The 26,974-nt window shown below is 37.1% G+C and overlaps 1 protein-coding gene across 2 annotated transcripts in view; it reads left to right on the top strand.

Moving 5' to 3' along the window:
- usp12b (ubiquitin specific peptidase 12b) overlaps positions 1-26,974 on the top strand; it is a 34,119-nt gene that overhangs the window by 2,459 nt on the left and 4,686 nt on the right. Inside the window, exons 2-10 of one of the 2 annotated variants that reach the window (XR_004654652.1) lie at positions 2,122-2,202; positions 3,274-3,357; positions 3,978-4,107; positions 4,700-4,974; positions 5,999-6,075; positions 6,221-6,304; positions 7,867-8,064; positions 9,051-9,129; positions 12,756-13,331. Coding sequence is in view for 1 of the 2 variants with exons in the window: in XM_034857181.1 (XP_034713072.1) it covers positions 2,122-2,202; positions 3,274-3,357; positions 3,978-4,107; positions 4,700-4,974; positions 5,999-6,075; positions 6,221-6,304; positions 7,867-8,064; positions 9,051-9,129; positions 12,756-12,857 (1,110 nt within the window). In the remaining variant the exon portion in view is untranslated. Of the gene's footprint in view, positions 1-2,121; positions 2,203-3,273; positions 3,358-3,977; positions 4,108-4,699; positions 4,975-5,998; positions 6,076-6,220; positions 6,305-7,866; positions 8,065-9,050; positions 9,130-12,755; positions 14,128-26,974 lie in introns of those variants that run through there. The other variant, XM_034857181.1, reaches the window with a different exon arrangement.

A 26,974-nucleotide genomic window follows, 5' to 3' on the forward strand; every position in this document is an offset into this window, starting at 1 on the left:
GATGTTCTTATGGAAGGAAGAAGTAGTTTACAGTCAATAGAGTTGTTATTGTTTAATTCACTCAGTGTATGACGGACCAATCATATCAGTTGACTGTAATTCTGCATTAAAGACAAATTGAAGATAGTCTAGTCTCACAGGCCTGTATTTTCCAGCTGTGTGTGTGTGTGTGTGTGTGTGTGTGTGTGTGTGTGTGTGTGTGTGTGTGTGTGTGTGTGTGTGTGTGTGTGTGTGTGTGTGTGTGTGTGTGTGTGTGTGTGTGTGTGTGTGTGTGTGAGAGAGAGAGAGAGGAGAAACGGTGTGTAACTACTTTGAGATCATAGAATGTAAATATTATGTCTATGTTTGAGATCTCCAGTTCATTGTCTCAGGTCACAGGTGATACCCAATCAGCAGGGACGTGCCTGTAAACTCGTGCTGATTTTTCCGTTGTTTCTGTATTTTGCTGCGCATGTGTTGTCAAATTTACAAAGTTGTTTTCTTAATTTGTGTTTCATTAAGTTGCAGTGTGTTTACCCCTTCGATGACACATTACAACTTTAATATCATAATTCTACGGCCAAAAGAGTCAGTCCTCTTAGTGCGAAGGAACTTCTCATCCATGTTGCCTTAAAAATGAAGACTGAATGTAAGGAGCAGCTATTGACACAACAGCAGTAATTTATTTTCATATTTCTCAACATATTTATGACATCCTTGCACAGGCTAATTATTTATTTATTTTGTCAAATTAAAACAAGGTTCAAGAAAAGTTATTTTCTTTAAAGCAGACTAAAAGGTTGTCACTAAGACTATTTTTGATCAGAACATCTTCCTGACTGATCTCATGATGAATGACTATGATCCCAGTGTCTAACAACGCAGTCCTTTAGCACCGCTGTCTGGAATCTAGTTTTCACTGACGCTGGTGTCTTTCAGACGTTTTTAAAGCTGCCCTGCACAGCCAGCAGTGGACTTTCATTTCCATCAATTCAGGAAACAGAGTCATTTCAAACCTGAAAAACATAAATAAATTCAAGCGTGTGTTTACAGCACATATTAAAGCAATCGTTTTCCTGTTTTCCAGGCCCAAATTTGCCTTCTTCCCCGTTTGCACTTCCAACATCGTGTGCTCTGGCTTTGTTTCCAACACTGCGCTGTTTGGACGTTGTGTTGATGGATAAATAACCTTCAGCCACACTCATTTGCTCTCCTGTTGTTGACTTTACATGGACTGCATAATGATGAGTAACAACTCAGTGGCTCCCCCTACGTAGTCACTCACCTCTGAAGGAATAGCTGTATCACAGTTTATATTTTGGTTAATATCATCATCATCATCATCATCATCATCGTCCCCCTCCTTTGTCTTTCTCTCTGTCTCTCTCTCCTGCCTTCAGATAGCATTTGTTTTCTAGAAGATGCTTTTATCCAAAGCGACTAACAATTGCTTTATCTGTCAGAGGCCGTACGCCTCTGGAGCAACTAGGGGTTAAGGGCCTTGCTCAGGGACACATTGGTTGATTTATCGCAGTGGGAATCCAACTCGGGTCCATGTTTTTGAAAATGATTCTGAAATCTGCTGATTAACCTATTATGTAAAAAGAGATTTCAGCCTTTACAATACAAACATGGTTTTCAGTACAATATCAGGAAGTGGGCTACAATAACAAAAGCACCATCTGCATGTGATAACAGACGGGTAAAGCTTGCCTGTTTTCCCTCCTTTTACCTTGACATTTTATGGGCTGACATTGATCAATAGATACTGTGTTTGTTCCCACATGTAACGTAACTCAGCTATAACGCTGAATTCATGTGTTGTCTTGTATTGCAATGAAGTGGGAAGTTTATATAAAACTACTGACAAGTATTACGATTTTACGGAGAAATGAAGCAGGAAGCACAGCTGCAACAAACAGATGGTCGCCAGTCCAGCGGAGCAGAGAGAAAGTAGGGCAGGAAAACAGAAAACAAGGATGAGGAAACAAAAGGACAAGGGAGGGATTCCTGATGAATCATTTTACATAAAATAAACATTCATTTTATGATTTTAAATTACTGTGTCACTCATTGTACATGCACATCTTTGTTTTTAACCACAGAGGATATCCATTAAATGTTTCTCTTTTTCTTCTTCAGGGCGCCAATGCCTCTGCCTTGGAAAAGGAGATTGGACCGGAACAGTTTCCCGTTAATGAACACTACTTTGGATTAGTCAATGTAAGTGTCAGTCAAGTGCATGCATAACTGCCCCTCAAGTGGTATAAAATGGTACAAAATATTGCTAAAACAAGCAGAACAACACATGTCAAGAACATACCCTCCCCTTGAGGCTGATTTATGGTCCTGCGGAGACTCCCTGCAGAGCTTTCTGCGTAGCCTACGTAAGTGGCTCGAAGTTTATACTCATGCGTTGATCTCTTTAAGAGAATAGCAAGGCCTGTGTGTGTGTGTGTGTGTGTGCGCATGTGTGGAGTGTGTGGTAGAGCAAGTGAGAGACTGACAGTGACTAGCTTCGGAGCGAGTAGCAACTCTAGAGTCATAGTGAGAGGAACAAAGTGTCTCCCCTGTGCTCTCTGACCACGGGACCATGGGAAATCTGTAGCAGGGAAAGCTTGATGTCGTGTTGTTTATGGAGATGAGAACCAGGAAATGAGTCAGGGGAAATGTAGTCTATATCCTTTGTGTTCCACTTCCGGAATTGCTCCGGTTCTTTGTGTTGGACTTTTAAATTTAAGGGATTCATGAGGACTATGGTTAACTGCTCTTCAGATCTCTGCAGGTTAAATCCACACAGCTAGTAGTTTTCTAAAACAACCTTTGAAGGTACACATGTTCCAAACCAAAACAAGTTCCCCTTCCAGAGGCCATTTCGCAGAGGCGCCGTCGCTCTGTCTTATTTGTTTAAAGAAATGCCAATAAACCAGAGCATGTTTTCTTTCTGTCCAGTGAGAGTTTTCTCTCGCACAACTATTTTGCGGCGGCTCTCTGCGGAGTTTTGCCCCGCCCACGACAATTCTGATTGGTTTAAAGAAATGCCACTAAACAGAGGAAGTTTTCCTTCCATCCCTGAATGCTATGTGGAGCAGCCAGACGCTCCTTCAGTACACTTTAGAGGAGGGTCTGGCAAAGGGGGACTAGGGGGAATGCAACACGCGGATGTCTGTAGCGCCACATACCTACATATGCACCCACGCTGTTGATTTAACGCAGAAGCGTAAATCAGCCATTAGTCCTGTATCTATCTTTCTCTCCGTGTCTCTCATTCTCTCTCTTGTTTCCTTTTTCTAGTTTGGCAACACCTGCTACTGTAACTCAGTGCTGCAGGCTCTGTATTTCTGTCGACCGTTCAGGGAGAAGGTGTTGGCGTACAAGGTAAGTGATGAGAGACCCACCATAGCTGCATTGCCCAGCCGTGTTTCTGTCCTCGTATTTCTACAGTGGACTAAAGTGGCCCAGTCCCCGCACTACAGAGTGAACTTGCATTAAGAGAGTGTTTCATTATGGGTTGTTTGTAGCCGTAATGTCTCTGTTTATAAGTTGGACGGCTAAGTTCTAACAAAGAAAACGATGGTTTAACACAACTTGGGTTTTTATTTTCTTAGTCAGCTAAACATGTGAAAACAGCCAACAATGCGACAGCTGTAGCTCAGTCTGTAAAAACTTGGCTTGGGAACCGGAGGGTTGCCACTTCAAGTCCCCGAATGGACAAAGTACGGATTGTGTATTGATAGCTGGAGAGGTGCCCGTTTGCTGGCAAGTTTTGTTGAGCCAGGCACTATAGGCTTGGGAGCGCCATCTGTGCATGTGTCATGGTTTTGTGATATCACTCCCATAGATAAGACCATCATGTCAAGGTTCAGGCTGGAAGTGGCCTCACCTCACCTGTACTTTAAGAGAGAAAGATAACTGCCCCAGACAGTTATCTTTCACTCTTGTTTCTCTTTGTTGAAGTCTCCTCGAGTGACGGCTGTGTCCTTTTTCTTACTTTTCAGGTGCAGCCGCGTCGTAAGGAGTCCCTCCTCACCTGTCTGTCCGACCTGTTCAACAGCATTGCCACACAGAAGAAGAAAGTGGGAGTCATCCCACCCAAGAAATTCATCTCACGATTGAGAAAAGAAAATGGTAGGTATCGTTCCGAGAGAAAAGTTTACTGTAAGGAAGGAGAGAGGGATCCTCCCCTGTGCTTAAATCACTAGAAATTTTCAGATTGTTGATTTTCGTTGAAGTTGAGGGTTTTGACTTCACAGCTGTTGCTTCTGTCACAAACCTAAACACACGACTTCCTGTTAATTTTCTCCTGAAAACATCCAATCCAGCACCAGGTGTTTGTAGAAATGTCAAATCTGAAATGTTCTTTCATCAGTGAAGTTAGCTGATTGGCGAGGGAGAAAGGGATGAGGCAGAGAGCCCGGAAAAGGAGAGAAGAGGGGGAAAAGGAGGGAGGCGAGAGGGTATGTCAGCTGAGACGTTAATCTCACAGCTGAGGAAATAAAATTGCCAGCCATATCCTGGAGCGGAAATCAAATGATAAAGAAGAGCCCTTAATTGGCTCCATTTCTCCTCACCAACACATGCTGATGTTCATTTTCTCTTCTCACTTTCTTCATCACTTCTTCCCTGCCCATCTCTGTTTCTCTTTATGCATATATCCTTCTCTAAATTACTTTTCCTACTTCTCTACATATTTCTGTCTTTCTACATCCGTCCCTCTCAGAGCTGTTTGACAACTACATGCAGCAGGACGCCCACGAATTCCTCAACTACCTCCTCAACACCATCGCAGACCTGCTGCAGGAGGAGAAGAGCCAGGAGCGACAGCAGAATGGAAAACTGGTGCAAAATGGAGGAGGAGGGACAGGAGGAGGAGGAAGTGGAGGAGGAAGTGAGGGAGGAGAAGGGGAAGGAGGAAAGGAGACACAACAGACTTGGGTCCATGAGATTTTCCAGGGAACACTGACCAACGAGACTCGCTGCCTCAACTGTGAAGCTGTAAGTGAGAAGAATTAGTATTTTCCCGTGCAAACTCTGGTGCAGTTTGTAAAGACTTAAGTTATGATTTAGATGGGACACAGCAAAATGAACTACATCTTAAAAAATGTGTATATTTATTAATGTATTAATTGTTTCTGGTCCCCAGGAAGGATAAAACAAAAATAAACTAATAAAAATTGCAAGATTTGAATGCATTAAATGCTCAAAACAAACTAAGTTTGCATTACGTTGACATTACCTCAAAAAGTACATTTCTGAAAATAGTAAACTTGTAGAATTAAAAAATGATTTATTCATGAATGTGTTTTTCTGATAGGTTTGTTTTGATACAGCCATACAGACCTATGATGATTATGACTATGATCATGACTTATGACGATTCCTGGTTTCCAGGTTTCACTGGACTACGTAAACGATCTGTAGTGTTGACATTGCACAGTAAATCATTACACACAACTTCTTAACACCAGAAACTACCTAACCCAGACTCCAATGTTAACTGACATTGTGAGGTTGTTAAGGGCCGCTAAAGGCAGGGAAGAAAAGACTGCGTGGGTTTAAAATACTTAAAGGTCCCTAAGCATGAAAATCTCACTTTATGAGTCTTTTTTTAACATTAATATGAGTTCCGCCTGCCTCCCTATGGTTCCCCAGTGGCTAGAAATGGCAATAAGTGTAAACCGGGCCCTGGGTATTGTCATCTGTCTTTGAGAAAATGAAAGCTCAGATGGGCCGATCTGCAATCTTGCCTCTTATGACCTCATAAGGGGCAAGGTTACTTCCCCTTTCTCTGCGTTGCCCGCCCAGAGAATTTGGCCCGCCCATGAGAGAGAGGCTCTCATGGCTTTCAAACGACCAAAGTGGCAGTTGGTCAAGTCCACCCCCCTCCAACTTGCCATCAAGAACACATAGTGTTTTACATGTTTACATGGTGGGCCATTAGTTGTTCAAAATGCTGTATTCCAAAAGAGTTTTTTGCTCTTTTGTGACGCTGTCTCAAGTATCTTAACTCGCACTGCAGGTGAGCAGTAAAGACGAGGACTTCCTGGATCTGTCTGTGGATGTGGAGCAGAACACTTCCATCACTCACTGTCTCAGGTAACACGGTGCTCCTCCATGGAAAGGGAAATGAGTCTTTTATACTCACCTGATATGGAAAGCCATGGAGAAAAGCTTGGATTTGATATCATGACACTTAGGTTTCTTAAACAGTATTGGTTGGTGTTGGTTTGTCTCTTCACAGGGGCTTCAGCAACACAGAGACGTTATGTAGTGAGTACAAATACTACTGTGAGCAGTGTCGCAGCAAACAGGAAGCCCAGAAAAGGTGAGTGACAACATTTGTTGACTCCCTTAAAGCTTCAGTGCTTAATATTTTGGTATTAATAAACGTCTGTAACATTCAAGCCATTGCCCAGTTCCAGAAGGCTCAGTCTCACACGCTGTTACTCTACCACCTGAAGTTAGTTGTATTGAATAACTTCTTCTGTGTTCTTCGCCGTGGCGGCCGCGATAGCAGATAGTTTACCAGCGGAAACACTGGTACAAATACAGGTTTGCCTCCCATGCTTAACAATATACAGCTGTTTTAATAACAATTTAAGCTGTAGACAAAGTGTGGATTAGCGGCCGCTGTGTGGCCGGGCTGAGCGAAGAGTAAGAGGAGAGAGAGTAGAGGAGAGATCCAACACAGGCACAGCTTTACAGAAGAAATGGGTCATGTAACAAAAAAATTAAAGCGGGTGCGAGGACATTATGAGCTCCGGTGCGACCTAGAGGGAAAAATAATACTCGCGTTCGAGCCCTGTGAGCAGACGCTAACTAGCACCGACTAACACTGGTCACTGCTGTTGTCTGAAAAACAACACAGACGGGACAAAATGTTGCGTTTACTGGTAAACTGGTAAACCTTGAGACCGTAACGTATGACCGACTGCTATCTGTTGAATTGTCCACTTGTTACTCTGTCCTCTGGGACTGTCTAAATCTAGAAACTAAGTTGCACCGTGCAGGGAACAACGCTGACTGGCTCATGAAAAAAACTCAGCGTTCTATGAAATGACGCTTTTTAAAATAATCGCTCGCTCAGGCAAATTTGATCGCGGGAAGTCAAAATTGTGATCGGGATTACAATTTCAATAATTGTGTGTGTGTGTGTGTGTGTGTATATATATATATATATATATATATATATATATATATATATATAAGTAGAAAAAAAAAATAATATTACTGTCGAAGCGACCATACTGCAGAAAGTTTGCCACTCTTCTGTCCAAGTTACAGCAAGATGTTTTGATGGCATGTCTGTCTAGTTTGACATAGTGACAGGAAAAAAAGACAAAAAAACTTTGTGAAAGACAAAAAAAAGGGAAGTCTGATCCATAACTGACAAATATGGTTAAAGTTAGTTCTAATAGAAGGTAGCCCTGAACTAAATTATCACACTAACCAGAATAACAACTGGTAGAAAGTGGCTGTCCTGTATATTTTTTTATACACACCAGCCACTGTTTTTAGGCGCTTGCTAAGTGCGCTGAGTCATATCCATTAGCTTGAGAGAGCCTTGCTGTCAGCAGCAACTGCACCTCACATTCACACTGAGCAGAATGCTGCGAGAGCGCGAGCCAAAGGTTGGGCCAACTCAGGAGGAAGCGTCTAAAAACAAAAGCTTTTAGCCCTCCTCTAAAGTTCTTATTAGGGACAAATGTCCCTAGCTGTCTGTCTTTTTGTTAGTCTCTTCTAGTATGTGTTTCCGCTGACCTTTTTCCAAGCCATGCGCTTTATTTTGTGATATGTGTTGTTGTTGTTTTTTTCCTCTTGGTAAAAAATGTGTATGGTTCAGCTCAGAGAGGATTTCAGTTTCATCATCTCTCTCATCCATGTCAGGATGAGGGTAAAGAAGCTGCCAATGATCCTGGCGCTCCACCTGAAGCGCTTTAAATACATGGACCAGCTGCACCGCTACACCAAACTGTCCTATCGTGTCGTCTTCCCCCTGGAGCTCCGCCTCTTCAACACATCCGGGGACGCCACCAACCCCGACCGCATGTATGACCTGGTGGCTGTCGTCGTACACTGTGGCAGGTATGTTCCTCTTTTACCTTCTTAGAATCCTTAATCCTGTTGCAAACCTGCAGCGTCTCAAGGTGGTTTATATCCGCTGTTTATCAAAACCACAAATCAATTAGAGTTTTGAAATTGGTTTGTAATCTGAACAGCACCAAAATAATATACAGGATTAACTTTCTAATGTTGGAAATAATCAACCTTTTTGCATTTAGTGAAGTTGTCATTGTCATTTGACTAAAACATTTAAGCTACAGTGCGTAGTTGAGGAATTCAAAGCAATGACAACAACACTGTCCACATGAAACAAGTCATCCATAATCGTGCACCACCCCCACCCCTCCTCCACGCAATTGCTAGTAGCCAAGGAGGACACAGAGGTTTAAAAAAACATAATGTATTCTTTAGAAGAGGTCATTATCTTCACATGAGTTTGAGCACTCCAGATGCCATTGTTTTCTATAAATAGCATTGCTGAGGAAGTTGCTGGAAGCCTCTATCTTCTGAACATTGCCACACTGAGAATTACAGAGTTTTGAGAGTTGTGTGGCGCTGATAGTCTTAAATAGCTTTGTAGCAATTTATCTGGCAATGGCTTGAATGTAACAGTTCATGCTACATGTTCATTAATATAAAAAAAGCTAATCACTAAAACTTTAATTCATTAACATTTGATATATTATCTGTTTAACTAATAAGCAATTTATTTTAACACTAAGCACTTGGAAGAGAATGTTATTTGCAAGGTTGTAACATCTCCACACTCTGGACCACAGTTTTGAAAGTTTTCAGAATTTCACATAGATTGTCCAGAACACCCCTATATAAACGATACCACTCTAAATAATGTTTTTAGAGCATTTATTTCATGTTGTTTCACTGGTGTTGCCTTAACAACCATTTAAGTTTAAAACGTTACTTTGAAATAAAGACCATGAATCCCCATCAGCTGTGTGTGCATTATTTTTACAATGTGTCTCACTTGCGGTTGCTCCTCTCCGCAGTGGGCCAAACCGCGGACACTACATCACCATCGTCAAGAGCCACGGCTTCTGGCTGCTGTTTGATGACGACATTGTAGAGGTGAGAGAGAGATTTTTTTTAATGCTCAGTTTCCTCTTTCTTTCCCCACAACCACAATCATTTATTTTGTTCAACTTTACAAAGATGAACTGCTTTCAGGTCTAAACTCTAAACTTATATTTAGGCTTGATTCTTCTCTGTTGCAAAGGGATTTTTAAGCAAGATTTGCAAGTACAGCTGATTATGATAATGAACTTGAAACAGTTGGAAAATGAATAGAAATAAATATTGACACCTTGCATAATTGAAGGTGTTATTTATGAAATCTGCCTTGTTTTCTCATTTTATAAATCTTAGAATAATAACTTCATCGAGCCCTTTAAGTTTCAATAGAATTAAGAGACAACATTGGCAATAACAATTACTGAATAAAACAAGATAGGCTATTAAAGATGATAGCAAAAGGTCAAAAAGCAATATGTATGTATACAAATGAATGGAATAAAAAGAAGCAGAATTTCATGAAAGAGAGGTATATAGCGTGCCACTTTTAGCGCACATCAGAATGAATTCCAAAGGTTAAAATCCCATTTTATCCAAACCGGACAGGAATTTCAAACAGCCGTCCTTCCAGACTCTGTGTAGATCCTGGCACATACAATGTGTCTGGATTTCCTTTGACAGGCCAACCTAGATACCTTAACCTTTGGTGAATAATGAGGAGTTAGAAAAGGCGTTTAGCAATCACCATAGGATTATAGAAATAGAAGGTTAGATGAACGTGTTTGTAAATGACAAATGTAAAAAGAAAACAGAAAGGAGTGCCCACCTGCTTCAGATTAAAGTACAGGATTAGCCCAAAGCCTTGTGGTCAAGATGCGGAATGAGAATCATTTTCAGCTGCATTGTCTTCTTTCTGGCTTGGTCATCCTTTCTCTTTTGACCACTTCTACTACCACTTCAAAACATATGGCTAGTTTAACTTAACTTACTATTAATTAACTATTAACAATTTCAGTCTTTCACTCAAAAAAGATTTACACAGTGGTTGCCTTGATCTGCCAATCCTTTGCAGCTTCTGCTCTAAAACCATCTGCTTTCCTCTCTGATGTGGTGACTGGAGAAAACATGTCAGCCAAACATGACAACCACACAGTTGGACATACTTCTAGCATCTGTGATAGCACTCCGCTGTTTTCAGCTCACCTTTCGCCACGCTGTTGAGACACTAGCATATTGATATTGAAGATAATGTGGTAATGTGTCAATCCAAGTAGAAGAGCGTACCAGCAACTCCAACCCTGCAACAAATTTAAAGTACATGAATCAGACTTATAGGCTAGCTTTACTAGTGTGTAGTGTTGGCCAAAAGCATGATGTAGCTCTTAAGTCATTTGCAGTCGACCACTTTAGTGCACAGCCGAAGCCTTGGCATGCTGCTGTGTTTCAGCTGGGGCCAAGTAACCTTTCAGTTTGTTATTTCTCTTCCGCCAAAAAGAACGGTATGCCACAGCAATCAAGCTATCAGCGGTTAACTGACTATGCAGTCATGGTGGTTAAACCTGCCAGGGTTTGTGAGGTACAATCTGTATTAGAGACCAATGTACACCCGGTTGCAGTGCTGTTTAAAAAAAGAAATCCTCGGCCTTTGCATGAGGGAAAACGTAAGGTAATTAAAGTCAATAAAGGCCTCGCATGAATTTATTTTCTCAATTAGATGCTGTAGATTCCTTTCAAAGTTATCTTCCTAATCCCTAGAATGTTTCTTTGAAAAAACTACATAGTTTGGTACTAATTAAAGGGCAATGAGGAATTTCTTGGATAGAACGCTTCATTTATTTTTTCAGTAAATATCCATTATTTTTCACTATTGGACACTTTATTCTACATCTAAGTTGTATTCTTTCCTATAGTAAAAACAAAATTTTAGCATGTTCAGCCAACTAAAACTCTCTCTTTGCTAAGAACTTGATAGAATAACAAAACATTATCCTCCTATATTGTGTATTCCAAAATGACGTAGTCCTTTTCTAGTAAACATCCTAGGAAATTATTCTGAAGTAACGGACTTGTAAAATAGTTAGATAACCACGACATTCATGAAAACCTGAGTTAAGAACAATACCAAAGGGGTTTCCTTCAGTTACATTGTAAAGAAATTAATAGGTTTTTGTAATATTCAGATTTGATCCTAAAACATTAATTTATTCATATTAGATTTTACTTTTGGTTATCACCAAAATATTCAGATTTCTGCTGTCTACAAAGGACCATACCATTATACCATTATATCATTTGTTTTGCCTAAATATGAATGTGGCTAACGTTTTTCATTTCTACTTTCTTTATATATAGGTACCTAACATTTTGTTAGTCCTTTCTGATCCAAGTATGGCACCAGTTCAGCATGGTTCTAGTTCCACCCAATAAAAACTGGTTTATTTTACTTGTAATCTCCCCGGCAGTGGGAGAAGTCACCCTGCTGTTTGAATGGAGAGGAAACCGCTCCGTCACAGTCATCGAGGACTGATGTCTAAAGCCGATCCTCATCACCAGTGTATTTTTCCGTTATGATGAGAAGGAGGCCAGCTTGAACATGTGGTCCAGAATGTGTTCCAGTTCTGGAAGATTCCACTGAGTATGCAGAGCAGAAACACAAACTAATCTTTTTTTTATAGTTTGTGGAGATTTTCTCTCCCTCTCCATCTCACTGCCTTATATTCTAGCTTTCGATCACTTGCTTTCTCGGTTTTTTTTCTCCCTATAAGTTATATCTTTTTCTATTTGGGTCTTTCCACTTGGACTGAAGCTGCCTGACTTTTATAAAGCTGTAGCCACTTCTTTTTCACCACCAATCCAAAAGTATATTATTTAAAATTCATTTTTTTCAGCACCATCCCCCCCTCTTTTTGAACAAAGCTGCTACACCAAATGAGAAACAGTCAGGGCTGTAACATGTCTTTCTGATGGGTTGAGCTAAGTGAAGCTTGGCTGGGACAACTTTATTGTCAGACCAATGCATCTCATCTTGTGGCCTCCATTGCGGTCATCCTTTACGTAGTTAAAGAATAGGGTTGGGCATTGTTTTTTATTTTAAAATTAATATTTTTATTCCAATTTCTTTCTTTTAATTCTGGTTCTCATCGATCCCCAATTCTTGAAGAATGTAGTTTAAACGTGTTCGATGCTTATTTTACCGATAAGAGTAACATTTTATTTTGATCCAATGGCGATTCAACGTTTTACCGGGCTTTTTTCAGCCACACTTAAGACCGCTGATTACTGTGCTCCATGGCGGCAACACAACAAACCCCTGGTCGCTACGGGAACCAAAAGTTGCTTGTGTTAAATTTGTAACTAATGATCGGATTCAAAACCAAATTTACCAAATGATTCTAATAAAGAATTGATTTCATTGGAGTTCAAATTTTTTTAAAGATTCAAAGTAATAACTGTTTATATAAAAAAAGAAAAGAAGAAGTTGTTTGTCCTCAGAACAAAGGAGGCCAAATTAACAGGGAAATTTGTAGAGATTGTTGTCACCGGTCTAAAGGCCTCAAGCCAAAATACATTGGTCCGACAAAGTTGTTCTTGTTTTTTTTTCTCCGTGGACCTTGTAAGTAGGTGAAGCGGTACCGGATATCCATACGCTGCTTCTGTGTGATTTATCTTTTTTTTTCTTGTAGAAAATCGACGCGCAGGCGATCGAGGAGTTCTACGGTCTGACATCGGACATTTCCAAGAACTCTGAGTCAGGATACATCCTGTTCTACCAGTCCAGAGACTGAACCAGGCAGCGGTAAATTCCTAACAGACTGTCACTCAACAGAGGGGAAAGCTCTTCGGGCTGCCATCGACTCCGCCCAGTAGGCTCACATAAGTGTCCAGGCTTTATATCCTGCAGGGGGAGCTTTGCACTGGAGCGCCACTAGGATCGGTTAAGACGTGCAGGTCGCATGCCAGCCTCCTGGATTACAACCGTTCAAATCTTCTGAGCCCATACTGCAAAAAGCACTTTAAAACAAACAAACAAGATGGCTCAATCTGTAACTTTCGCTTTGCACTGGGGCAACTGGGAAGACCGAGTAACACCAATCCAAGAGGCTGACATCGCCATGTCCACAATGATCCATATTTGGAGGTAAAAGCCAGGTGGGACTGTTGAGATGATGTAGAGTAACCAAATCAGCTGTTTCAGATGAGACACAGGATTGCTATCCTGCTTGTCACAGTGACCACCAGTATCATCACAGCCTTTTTTTGTGTGTGTAATATACTGTGCTAAATTAGCTTTAAGCTAACACACAGGTACCATGCGTTCACTTCCCAAAAATCTTTTTCTGCAGACAGAGAAACTAATATCTGACAGCCTTGTTAAAAGCCCCTCCTGCCAAAACCACTGACACAGCCTTTAGTAATTGAAAATCTTGAACGTGTATTTGGAGGTCAGCTTGTTGAAGATGCTAGTTTGCAGTGTTCGTATCATTAAGTGGTGCTAACAACACATAGTGTTACAGAGCGTGAAATGAAAACCAGCCCCCAAAGAGATGTGGAATAATCTGATAGAGGCTCATTATGTTTTTTACCAAGAAATTATCTTGTGTTTAAAAAAAACTAGTAAAAATTGGAGAGGTAAAAGTATTCAAAATGCTGTACAAAAATACAATAACGTTAAAAGAGGGGCTTGGTTTCTGTAAATTGCAGTTAAAGTCAGTTTGATCACTCTAGACATTCTTCAGCAAATATTGGCAAAAACAATGAACCTCACAGTTCCCCAACAATCCTGTTTCAGTTTTTAGAAGCTAGCTCACAAAGTAATGCGTGAAAGTGGCTGGTAAAAGTTTTACTTTTAAAGTAACTGGTGTGCCGTGCCATGTTATGGGTCATGTTTTGTGCCACAGCGGTTAAAAAGATAAAAATAAACTAACTTTTTTTAAAGCGGGCTTTTCGTGGGTTTGACCGCAAGCACAGTCTCTCTGTGTTTTATCTTTTTATGACTGTAAAATGCCAGAATATGCACATTTGTACCATTTTTAAAGGGACACATACAAAGACAAATACTTTTTATTTCTTTTAAGTTTGAACCCAAACTGCCACACTACGTACAGGTTGAATGTCTCCATTGAGTGTTTTGTCCTTTTTGTTCCATATTAATGCTTTATTTCCCGGAGAACAGGGGACACCTCCATACATATGCCGATGCTGCAGCTGGTTCAGTACACCTCATTATATCAGCCACCAATCACACACTGGCTAACTCCCATTCTGGCTTAAGCATTTCTCCTGCAGCTGCAGCTCTGGCAGGCAGTCAGACCTTTTACATAACATGCTTTTCTCTCCAGAATCTTAAATTGGAGCTGTCAGTAAAGCTGAAACGGTTTACTGATGTGGAGCTCTTCCACTGTTTGTTGATGGCGTGGCATATTAATGCAGAATGAAAAAAACTGCTGAGACACGAAGTGGATTTCTCTCCTCCATATCTTTAACCCGTCTGTTGTCCTCGGGTCAAATTTGACCCGTTTTCAAAGTTTCTTTATCAGAAATGATCATCTTTCAAGCAAATTGCACAAAAATTACACAAATGTATTTTAGAGAAAAGCTTTTTGAGTATAATTAATGATCAGTTCCCTAATTTCATTTAATGTTTTATTTAATTTCACAGCATTTGGAGAAAAGGAAAGGAAATTGTTTCAAAACAGTATCCTGACTTAACTTTGACAAGTATCAGTCTGTGATTCTCTCAACATACTGGATGTTCCTCGGATTTTAACTATTAGTCAAAATTATTCATAATTCTAGCTTTTTTAAAACAAAAACAATATGTATAATTGTATATAAATGAGGTTTATTGGTCATGAATAAGTTAGTGTTAATAGGAAATCCGGTGGTAATGAAAAAAGTGCAGAAAAGGAAACAAAAACCTTGTAAAAAAGGGAGAATTTTTTATTTTTACCCCGTGGACAACACAAGGATTTAAGTGTAGCACTAGCACAAAATGAAAAGTTTCCAGATGGTAACAACTTCTGATTTAATGTTGACACATCCTATTTTAACAAATACAGATGTGTAACATTTGCACCTTCTCCAACGTGAGGCTGCATTTCTCCATCTCTTATCATTGTAAATTCAAATTTTTTCAATTGTTGGTTAGACCTGAATCTACAACTACTTCAGCTTTTTTTCTTAAAGAATGTGTAGAAAATAAATCAAACTAGCATTAGTGGCATAAATAAGCTACATGTCATCAGCTTGGAAAACTGGTAGTATTTATAAAAAATTTGCTTCTTGTGGTTTTTTCACAATATTTTTTAAGTAGATGGAATGGTAATTACAGTTGGCATCAATAATAACCATCTTAGATAAACCGACATTCAATCTTGAAATGGTTGAAAGTCTAAAACGTCTGAAATCAGTAAAAAGTACAAATCTTACCTTCTCACAAACAAAGGGGAAGTTCGTGTTTTCTCCTACAAGCAAAAAAAGAGAAAAATTCCACGTCCTCACAAAATTGAGAATCTATAGCCTTTAAGTGTTTGCCATTTTTTACTGGATAAGTAACTTTAATTCTTATCTGATTATCAAAATAATGGTGGGATATCCGTTAATCGACTAATTGTTTCAGCTCGGAGGGTTGCAATGAAGAGTCAGAGTCATGCTGAGATAGAATAGTTTAATTAATGCTTTCAAATGGGAACTCATTTTTCTATGTAAAGGAGAAACTGGAGCCATTTTAAAGCCTTTACTTGTTAACTTGAGCTGACTGATGGGCAACAACCTCCTTTACCACCTCTGTTTTTGGTATAACACACAAACCAAACCAAATGCATTACACCACCAAGCTGTTGAGGCTTCACCCAACTGGGCTGTCCATTAACAATCAAGCTCACTCCATCACTCTTTGTAACAGAGCTGCAGCAGATGGAAAGAGAATGGAAACAGGCCTGTAGCATTTAAAAGTGTTTATATTCTACAGTAGTTGAGTGGCCCGGGCAAGGGGTCAACTATTATCTGAATGTTAAATGTACAGTAAAATAAAAACAGCACTGCTGCTACTGCTTGACCTGTTAAACACCATATGGAGTTGGGCATGTGTCAATAATATAAAGTTGCTCTCTTGTGCTAAAACAAGAAAAGCACTTTTACAACATTCATTTGTAACAAATAGTATTATTCTGAAATTGTTTTATTTCCTTTGGAGTCTTTTATTTGGATGAGCAAAAGTAATGCTGGTCAGGGTAATCTATTGCCCCAATTTAGTTTAGATCCAAACTCTCCATCAGTCCTATTTTAAGTTTTGTTTGGCAGTAAAAATCAGTTTATCACAACCACAGAACTGTGCGTTCAAATTCTTCAAGAATGTCTCACTTGTTTACTTAGTTTTCAAGCGCCGTAAAATACTGAAAAGGAAGGGAGCAACTTCAGATGACACAACACTTTACTTTATTAAGTGGGTTGAGGCTTTGAGATGAACACTATTTTCTTTTCCTTTTGCTAACCACAAAGCTTTAGTGTGTAGTTTCTGTCTCCCCCATGAGGAATGTACGGTAATAGCATCAATTCTGTTGGTGCATCCACATGCCGCAAGCCTTCCGTAAGTGAGCTGTGTTTGAATTACGGTGGTTATTGGGGGATCCAGCCCCCCTAGATGAGCTTTGGACCTTCCCAAAAAGGATGAAATTAATAGTTTGGAGGGTACTGCAAAAAATGTGATAAAATATGTTGGCATATCCAAAATTGTATGTATTTGAATGCAGTATTACCATTACATACCAACAATTCAGGAAATAATTTAAGGAAATACAATTTTCAAACCCTCACTCCCTATTGGGCTGTACCATTTCCAACTTAGCGACTTTGTCGCTGGATTTAGCAACTTTTCAGACCCCCTTAGCCACTTTTTTTCCCAAAAGGAAGATGTTTTACATGCTGTTAAAATCTGTTTTGCAATCTGTCCATTTCCTTTCCATCAATTCTACAATTTTTAGAAAGTCAGACAGCATAGTTTACAGGTTATATCCATGCCCCAACAGAAATTGTGGACTCAAAAGCTACCTTTATGTATTTTCCAAGTGACGTGATCATATTTTAAGCTTTTTAATGAGTTTTCATTGATTTATCGTATAAATCGACAAAAACAAGCACAAAATCACATTATTTGGGGATAAAAGTCCACAGTTTCAGTTTGAAGCTGGTTATGTAGCTGGTCTTTTAATGAAATGAAGTTCATAGCTCCCCAAAACTGTAAATGTGTCTGTAATCAACAAGACTGGTTGAACTTTTTGGCTGAAACAAGGCTTATCTTTCATTTAAATACTATAAATACAATTATTATGAATGTCTGTTATTTTATTTTTTCTTAGATGTTTCACTTGTTTTTGATGTATTTCACTAATTTTACTGGTCTACCATTCATGTGTAGGCAGCTCCGGAAAGCCTATTTAAAGATTTGTTTTGGTTCAGTTTGGGAGTATGGAACAAAAGATGTTGTGTACATATATACAGATATTATTATTGGAATATAAATTGCTTGCTCGAAATAATCAGCAGACCTATATAAAAAAATGTGGATGTTATGTCTCAAAATACATTTTATTCTGGTAATAAATCAATCTGCCTGGTGCTCAAAAAGTAACAAGCTTCACACATCTGGCATTCCAGGCAGCCTAAACCAAACAGTCCCAAAGTTAATTAGCTCATATCTAACCTGACCGGTCACACTATAGTGCAAAGAAAAACTGACTACCTACTATGAAGAAAACTAAAAGTACTGTAAGAAACTGCTGTGGAGAGAGAAACTGACCAAAACTGCCCTGTGTGTATCTTTGTGTTAAAGGAAAAATCCACTTTAAGTACACAAAAATCAACTATTGGTTGGTTCTTCTTGTCTCTCAGCCAGTTTTATATATTATTTATAGGTGTTTAGTTTACTTTTTCCCGTGAGTAACCAGTCAAATGTAGATGACTTGGTGCCACCTTGAAACATTTTGTTGATAATCACAATGTTGAAGAGCAATAAAAGATGACTATAGCAGCTTCACTGAAACATTTATTGAAAATTCAAAATGTCTTCTGTAGAGTTTGAAAACCTTTTTTTATTATTATTATTAGAAACAAAACAGAAAATGTCAACACTGGTTCCATTGTAATAGCTGAGTTCTAGCACTGCTACCACTTTTTTTTGGATAACTTTACTTGAGTCTTTATAGGCCAATATTGGCTTATTACAGGTTACAGACAGTATTGGTATTGCGTATAACTCCAAGTAATACATAACTGCAGTACAGAAATGGCAGTGATATGTTGATATGAGGTTATTTAGAAAGTTGTTTCAGACACACAGAATTTATTTTTCATTGGTAAAATGTTCCAGTCAGTACATAATCTTGATAAGAGGCAAAAGAGAGACAAGCAAATACATTGTCTCCAACAGTGAAATTAGCCTCCAACATTAGCTATCGTTACAGCTAAATAACTTACTTAGGTTTTTTTTTTGTTTTTTTTAAAATAATTTCACAAATAAGGTGAACATTCTGAAGGGTCGTGGTATTTATCTACAATAATGAAATTAACCCTAAATGAATTAGTAAAGTCATGACAAAGCAATACAAAAACGACTATTAATCGGACCAAGTGCTTGATTCAAACTGTCTACTGGATTCAAAAATCACTTTACTTAGATCCACGGCCCCACTTATGCCACATTAAACTGGTCATTAACAGTGTGATTATTTACCAAATCAGAGGTTTGTTGATATTGTTTCAAATCAACTATCATTCGGTGATTTAATTTATGATTTAAAGTACAATGTCGTCTGCATAGAGTGAGAGCGTCTTTCTAGAGCTTACGCTAATATTAACCCAACAAAAAACGAGGAGATTCTCATCTTTAGATATTACGGGAAAGTAGATGAGATGGGTTGGGGGAAATTGGAAACCTACCTTTTCTCACCAAATAACTAATTAAATAAACTGGCAAAGGCGGGTGGATTTTTCCATTTAACAGTTTCAGTTCTGTCTTCTGTCTTTTCAGGGCTTTGTACGTCCACATTGGCCCCTACTTTTCACTCATGAAGAATGTAAGTGTTTTGAACCCAGTATGTAATGGGCGTAAAGTGACTCAATGTGTCATTAACACTGATAACGTACATTGTGACTAACTCATGTGTTAAGAGACAGCAGCCTAACAGACAACAAACCTAATTATTGATATTATTCTAAATAAACTAAGGGTTAAAACAGGTCCACGTTTTCAGAAACAATTACAACTCCTGGGGCTTCTTAGTTTGCTACGAAGGGATCTGAAGGACAAAGAATTGGATTCTTCTCTTGAGTTGTCAAGTGTTTGTTGTGGCTGCTGCCGCTGCACATGCTGCAGTCGGAAGTTCATTCTGAATTCATGTAGATGCAGTGAAGTTTGGGAATGACAGCTGGTTCTATTGGTGTCCAAACTGTTTGAAATAAAACGCAAACTGGTTTTTAAGATGGAACGATCTGGAATGTCTTCTGTGTTTCTATGTTGTCAATCAAAGTATAAAGTCTGTATATTTAGTTTTAATGATGCTATTTTAAAGTTGTGTTTATTAAAGTAAATAGCATGCCTTAAAATCATTATTTTATTTTATTTCATTTAATAATTTTCTACATCGCTAAACAGCTGCTAAAATGTTTTTCTATAATGCTTCAACAGGTTGGGAGAAGGTGCAGTAACACCGGTCCAGTATTGTGACTATCTTTCTTGTCATGATTAGTCTATATTCCTAGCTCATTCCATATTTTATATTTTACTATATTTTAATTCACATTGCACTTTAAATATTATAGTATAAAGTTAAAAAAATGAAATGATAATAGGAGAAAAAAGTCTAAAGACTATTACTCTTCATCAACAAATTGTAAGCTGAAAGGAAGATCTGGAGCTGTTGCTCATAGCTGAAAAGAATGCTGCAACTTTCCCTTCATGTTGTTTGGGATAAAAAATATCTTATCCATACATTGGTTACGTGACAATGCCGTCTTATATGTTTCCAGAGGTATTCAGTAGGGTAGGTGAACTAATTAAAGTCAACATTTATAACGTGTTGTATGGCAGATCTTATTCTTTCATTATTACTTTTGCAAAACATTCACCTTAATGGTTCCTTGCTAGTTTCATACAAATGTGTTTTAGAGAGACTATTGACATATTGTGAAGACTTCGTTTTTTGTTTTTTTTATATTTTTGGGGGCTTTTTCCCTTTATTATAGTGGATAGACAGGAAAGGGAGAGAAAGATGGGGGATGACACGCAGCAAAGGGCCACGGGTCAGATTTGAACTTCAATGTGTTTTCCTCAATTCTGAAAGTAAACAGCATTTTTTTTACCTGCCTATTTTTGTGGCTTTTTTTCGTTTTTTTCTATAATATGACTTTTTATGATTTATTTCCATGTACTATTAAATGACTTTATAATTTTCTTTGACATACTATACTGCCTTTTTATGATTTTCTTCGTCAAGTACTATGCTTTTTTTTTACATACAACACAATGACCCTTTTATAAATTTTTATGACGTACTATACTGACTTTTTATGACACTATACGATAACTTTTTTCAACATACTATACTGACGTTTTATAACTTTTTTCAACTTACTATACTGACCTTTTGTGATTTTTTTCAAGATATTATACCATTAATTTTCTTTAATTTCTTTCTGAATCTTTTTGCAACCTGTACTACGACTGTTTTAGGACTTTTTTAACAAACTTTCCTATGACTGTCTTCAACATGCTCTTGAATGACTTCTTTTTTTAATTTTAAAATGATGAAAAATTTGTTTTTGGAGACTACTTTTGAAAATTCAATTTGCGTGGTTTGAATTCTATAAAAGTGTGTTGTGCCTTAATGACCATTTTTTTATACAACAACCTTTTGTGACATTTTTCTGTGTTCTATGAGTTTTCCATGACCTTTTCTTTGACATGCTGTACCATATGACTTTTATTGTGGTACAAATAAGTTTTAAAGACCAAATCAAAGCCATCCTGGACAACCACACCAATCCTCTTCTATTGATGACAGATGGCAGATGGGCAGCTCATTCAGCCACCGGACCATTCCATCAGATACAAACCAGAACTCTTCAGGCGCTCCCTTGTAGCGGAAGCTACGAAAATGCACTACAACCGTGGGAACAACAGACTCCCACATCAAGTAAACACCGACCCATTTCTCCACAGTGTCTGGGTCACTCGAGACCTCTCTGCTTATTATATGCCTTGCCATCCTGTTGATATATTCCTGTTACTTACTATATTACTGTACTATATTGTATTGACTTCTGTGCTATACTGCACATTATGTAATATCCTGGATTATCACAGCAGTCATTAAATAAACCCAGCCTGGCTCTCTGTGTGTGTTAAGGACTTAAAATGTATGGCAAAACTATGTCATGCTACATTATATTACATACTATACTATGTTATATTCTGCTTTACTATATTGCTACACTATTACCTTACCTTAGAGTATGTCTCATATTCCATACTCTATCATTATGTACCATATTTTATTTTTTTTATTAATCACATCACTGTCTCTTTACCATATCATTCCAGAGCATGTTTCACATTGCTGAAGCTGATCAAACTGGTGTACAAAGAAGCCCCAAGGTGCTGATAAACACATTGAAATGTTAAAATAAAAAGAAACAAAACACATACAGAAAAGCATCCCAATCAACAACAAGCAGCAATTAATTATAAACATGACAGAATTAGTGTTTAGAGTGTTAACAAGGCCAGATTGTAAGAATGTGTCTTTAGCCTAGATTTAAATACAGAAATAGATGGACCACATTTGATATGATAGTCTGATGGTTCTACAATTGTGGAGCAGCAGCTGCAAAAGCTCTGTCATCTGTTAGTTTAGGGGAATAAGGGAACATTTGAGATTTGTCCTCAGATCTAAGAGACCTCCGCGCTGAGTGCCTTTGAATAAGATCTGGGATATGAGATTGTGCCTGGCCATTAAGAACCTTGAAGGCCATCAACAGGGTCTTATAACTGAATATTAAAGTCGATGGGTGGCCAGTGAAGAGAGGCTAGCACTGCGGTATTGTGCTTATATTTTTAGTACCAGTCAACATCTTTGCAGCTGAAATTTGGACCATCTGTAGCCAGGTGACTTGATGAAGCCGGTGGAAGGCCTAAATAAAAGGAAAAAAAAACTGGAATAGTCCAGCCGGGATGTAATGAAGGCATGAATTACTTTTTCCGTGTCTTGAAAGAAAATAATTTGCTTGTGATTAGAAATGACTCTTAACTGATTTTTAACAACATATCTGATTTGTTTGTCAATACAAAGTGCAGAATCAAATATAACACCAAGTTTTTTTGCATGTGACTTTACATATAGGGCGAGGTAGCCTAGCATACTGGTGAATTGACTTTTGGACTTAGAGGGACCAAAGCTAATTATTTCAGTTTTGTTGTCATTTAGCTAAAGGAAGTCGTTTGCCATCCAACCTTTAACGTATTCAAGAAAATCTAGGAGAGGGTGTAGGGAGTCCCTAGATGTTAGCAACAGATACAGCTGACGGAGTCCTTATGTTCTTTTTCCCCAGTATGTTCCCTCGGATCAGGGACGCTCCAAAATCATGGTTGCAGCTTTCGCCATGGTCCTGCTACACGTTCTGCGATGCCATGTTCATCTGCTACACTCTGCGGTGCCCAGCTACGTCCTGCTACGTCCGGCTGGGCCTTATAATGCCCACAGTGCCCTGCTATGCCATGAACTACTACAAAGAACTGCTACAAACTACTATTTTTTCTATTTTTGTTATTTGCACTAACCCCAACCGGCCCGTCAGACGCTGCCTACCAAGAGTCTACGTCTGTCCCAGGTTTCTGCCTGAAAGGAAGTTTTTCCTCGCCACTGGAGGAAACTAGTAGAACTGTTGGGTCCTTGTAAATTCTGGAGTGTGGTCTAGAACTTCTCTATCTGTAAAGTGTCTTGAGATAACTCTTGTTATGAATTGATACTATAAATAAAATTGAATTGAATTGAGTTATCAGCGTAGAAATGACAGAAATTACTATAATATTACTTTTTGTCACTTTTTTCAATCTACCACAGTGCAACTTTTTTTTGCAGCGTTTTTTGACGTACTATACTACAACTTTTTTTGACATACTATACTATGACTTTTTTCGACACACTATACTATGACCTTTTTGACGTACTATACTATAACGTTTTTTGACATACTACACTAAGACTTTTTTCAACATGCTATACTACAACTTTGACAACACACTATGATATTGCTTTTTGTCCGTTTTTTCAACGTACTATACTGACTTTTTTCAACATACTATACTACGACTTTGTCAACACACTATAATATTACTTTTTGTCACTTTTTTCAATGTACCACACTGCAACTTTTTTCCAGTTATTTGACGTACTATACTATAACTTTTTTTGACATATTATACTGTGACTTTTTTTGACATACAATACTATGACTTTTTTCAACATGCTATACTATGACTTTTTTCGACATACTATACTATGACTTTTTTCAACACAATATAATATAACCTTTTGTTACTTTTTTCAACATACTATGCTACAACTTTTTTCCAGTTTTTCAACATACTGTACTATGACTTTTTTCGACATACTATACTACAACTTTTTCAACACACTATAATATTACTTAGACAACACACTATATTACTTTTTGTAACTTTTTTCAACATACTATACTGCAACTTTTTTCCAGTTTTTCGAAATACTATACTATGACTTTTTTTCCAGTTTTTCGACATACTACACTATGACTTTTTTTGACATGCTACACTATGACTTTTTTCAACATACCATACTGCAACTTTTTTCCAGACTTCTGACATACTATACTATGACTTTTTTTGACATACTATACTATGACTTTTTTACATGCTATACTATGACTTTTTTCAACATACTATACTGCAACTTTTTCCAGTTTTTCGACATACCATACTATGACTTTTTTCGACATACTATACTATGACTTTTTTCGACATACCATACTATGACTTTTTTCAACATGCTAAACTATGACTTTTTTCGACATACTACACTATAACCTTTTTCAACACACTATAATATAACCTTTAGTCACTTTTTTCAACATACTATACTACAACTTTTTTCCAGTTTTTCGACATACTATACCATGACTTTTTTCGACATACTATACCATGAATTTTTTCGGCATACTATACTATGACTTTTTTCGACATACTATACTATGACTTTTTTCGACATGCTATACTATGACTTTTTTAGACATACTATACTATGACTTTTTTCAACATACTATACTATGACTTTTTTCAACACACTATACTATGACTTTTTTCGACATGCTATACTATGCTTTTTTTAACATACTATACTATGACTTTTTTCGACATACTATACTATGACCTTTTTCAACACAATATAATATAACGTTTTGTTACTTTTTTCAACATACTATGCTACAAATTTTTTACAGTTTTTCAACATACTGTATTATACTACAACTTTTTTCAATGTACCACACTGCAACTTTTTTCCAGTTTTTGACGTACTATACTATAACTTTTTTCGACATACTATACTATGACTTTTTTCGACATACTATACTACAACTTTGACAACACACTATAATATTATTTTTTTAAAACTTTTTTCAACTTACTATACTGCAACTTTTTTCCAGTTTTTCGATATACTATACTATGACTTTTTTCCAGTTTTTTGACATACTACACTATGACTTTTTTTGACATGCTACACTACAACTTTGTTCCAGTTTTTCGACATACTATACTATGACTTTTTTCGACATACTATACTATGACTTTTTTCAACATGCTATACTACAACTTTTTTCCAGTTTTTCAACATACTGTACTATGACTTTTTTCAACTTACTATACTATGACTTTTTTTGACATACTATGCTACAACTTTTTCAACACACTATAATATTACTTTTTGTCACTTTTTTCAATGTACCACACTACAACTTTTTCCTGTTTTTTGAAGTACTATACTATGACTTTTTTCAACACACTATACTATGACTTTTTTTCGACATACTATACTATGACCTTTTTCAACACACTATAATATAACCTTTTGTCACTTTTTTCAACATACCATACTGCAACTTTTTTCCAGATTTTTGACATACTATGACTTTTTTCAACATGCTATACTATGACTTTTTTTGACATACTATACTATGACTTTTTTTACATGCTGTACTATGACTTTTTTCAACATACTATACTGCAACTTTTTTCGAGTTTTTCGACATACCATACTAGGACTTTTTTCAACATACTATACTATGACTTTTTTCGACATGCTATACTATGACTTTTTTCGACATACTATAATATGACTTTTTTTGACTTGCTATACTATGACTTTTTTCGACATACTATACTATGACTTTTTTCGACATACCATACTATGACTTTTTTCGACATACTATACTATGACCTTTTTCAACACACTATAATATAACCTTTAGTCACTTTTTTCAACATACTATACTACAACTTTTTTTCAGTTTTTCGGCATACTATACTATGACTTTTTTCGACATGCTATACCATGACTTTTTTCGGCATACTATACTATGACTTTTTTCGACATGCTATACTATGACTTTTTTCAACATACTATACTATGACTTTTTCAAAAGACTATACTATGACTTTTTTCGACATGCTATACTATGCTTTTTTTAACATACTATACTATGACTTTTTTGACATACTATACTATGACTTTTTTGACATACCACACCTCACCTTTTTTCCAGTTTTTTGACATACTATTCTATGACTTTTTTCAACATACTATACTATGACTTTTTTCAACATACTATTCTATGACTTTTTTCAACATTCTATACTATGACTTTTTCAACACACTGTTAATGTTACTTTTTGTCACTTTTTCGACATACTATACAATGACTTTTTCCACTTTTTTGACACATTATACTGTAACTGTATATTTTATCAACATACTATACTATGACTTTTCAACACACTATAACAAGGATTTTGACACTCTTTTTCAACATACTATTGTATGACATACTGTACTATGACTTTTTCGACATACTACACTATGATTTTTTTCGACATACTACACTATGATTTTTTTCAACACACTATAATATATCCTTTTATCACTTTTTTCAACATACCATACTGCAACTTTTTTCCAGTTTTTTGACATACTATACTATGACTTTTTTGACATACTATACTATGACTTTTTTCGACATGCTATACTATGACTTTTTTCAACATACTATACTGCAACTTTTTTCCAGTTTTTCAACATACTATTCTATGACTTTTTTTGACATACTATACTATGAATTTTTTCTACATACTATACTATGACTTTTTCGACATGCTATACTATGACTTTTTTCAACATGCTATACTATGCTTTTTTAACATACTATACTATGACTTTTTTGACATACTATACTATGACTTTTTTGACATACCACACCTCACCTTTTTTCCAGTTTTTTGACATACTATTCTATGACTTTTTTCAACATACTATTCTATGACTTTTTCAACACACTATAATGTTACTTTTTGTCACTTTTTCGACATACTATACAATGACTTTTTCCACTTTTTTGACACATTATACTGTAACTGTATATTTTATCGACATACTATACTATGACTTTTCAACACACTATAACAAGGATTTTGACACTCTTTTTCAACACACTATTGTATGACATACTGTACTATGACTTTTTCGACATACTACACTATGATTTTTTTCGAAATACTACACTATGATTTTTTTCGACATGCTATACTATGACTTTT

This window comes from Etheostoma cragini, chromosome 19, assembly GCF_013103735.1.
Source record: "Etheostoma cragini isolate CJK2018 chromosome 19, CSU_Ecrag_1.0, whole genome shotgun sequence".
Lineage (NCBI taxonomy): Eukaryota > Metazoa > Chordata > Actinopteri > Perciformes > Percidae > Etheostoma > Etheostoma cragini.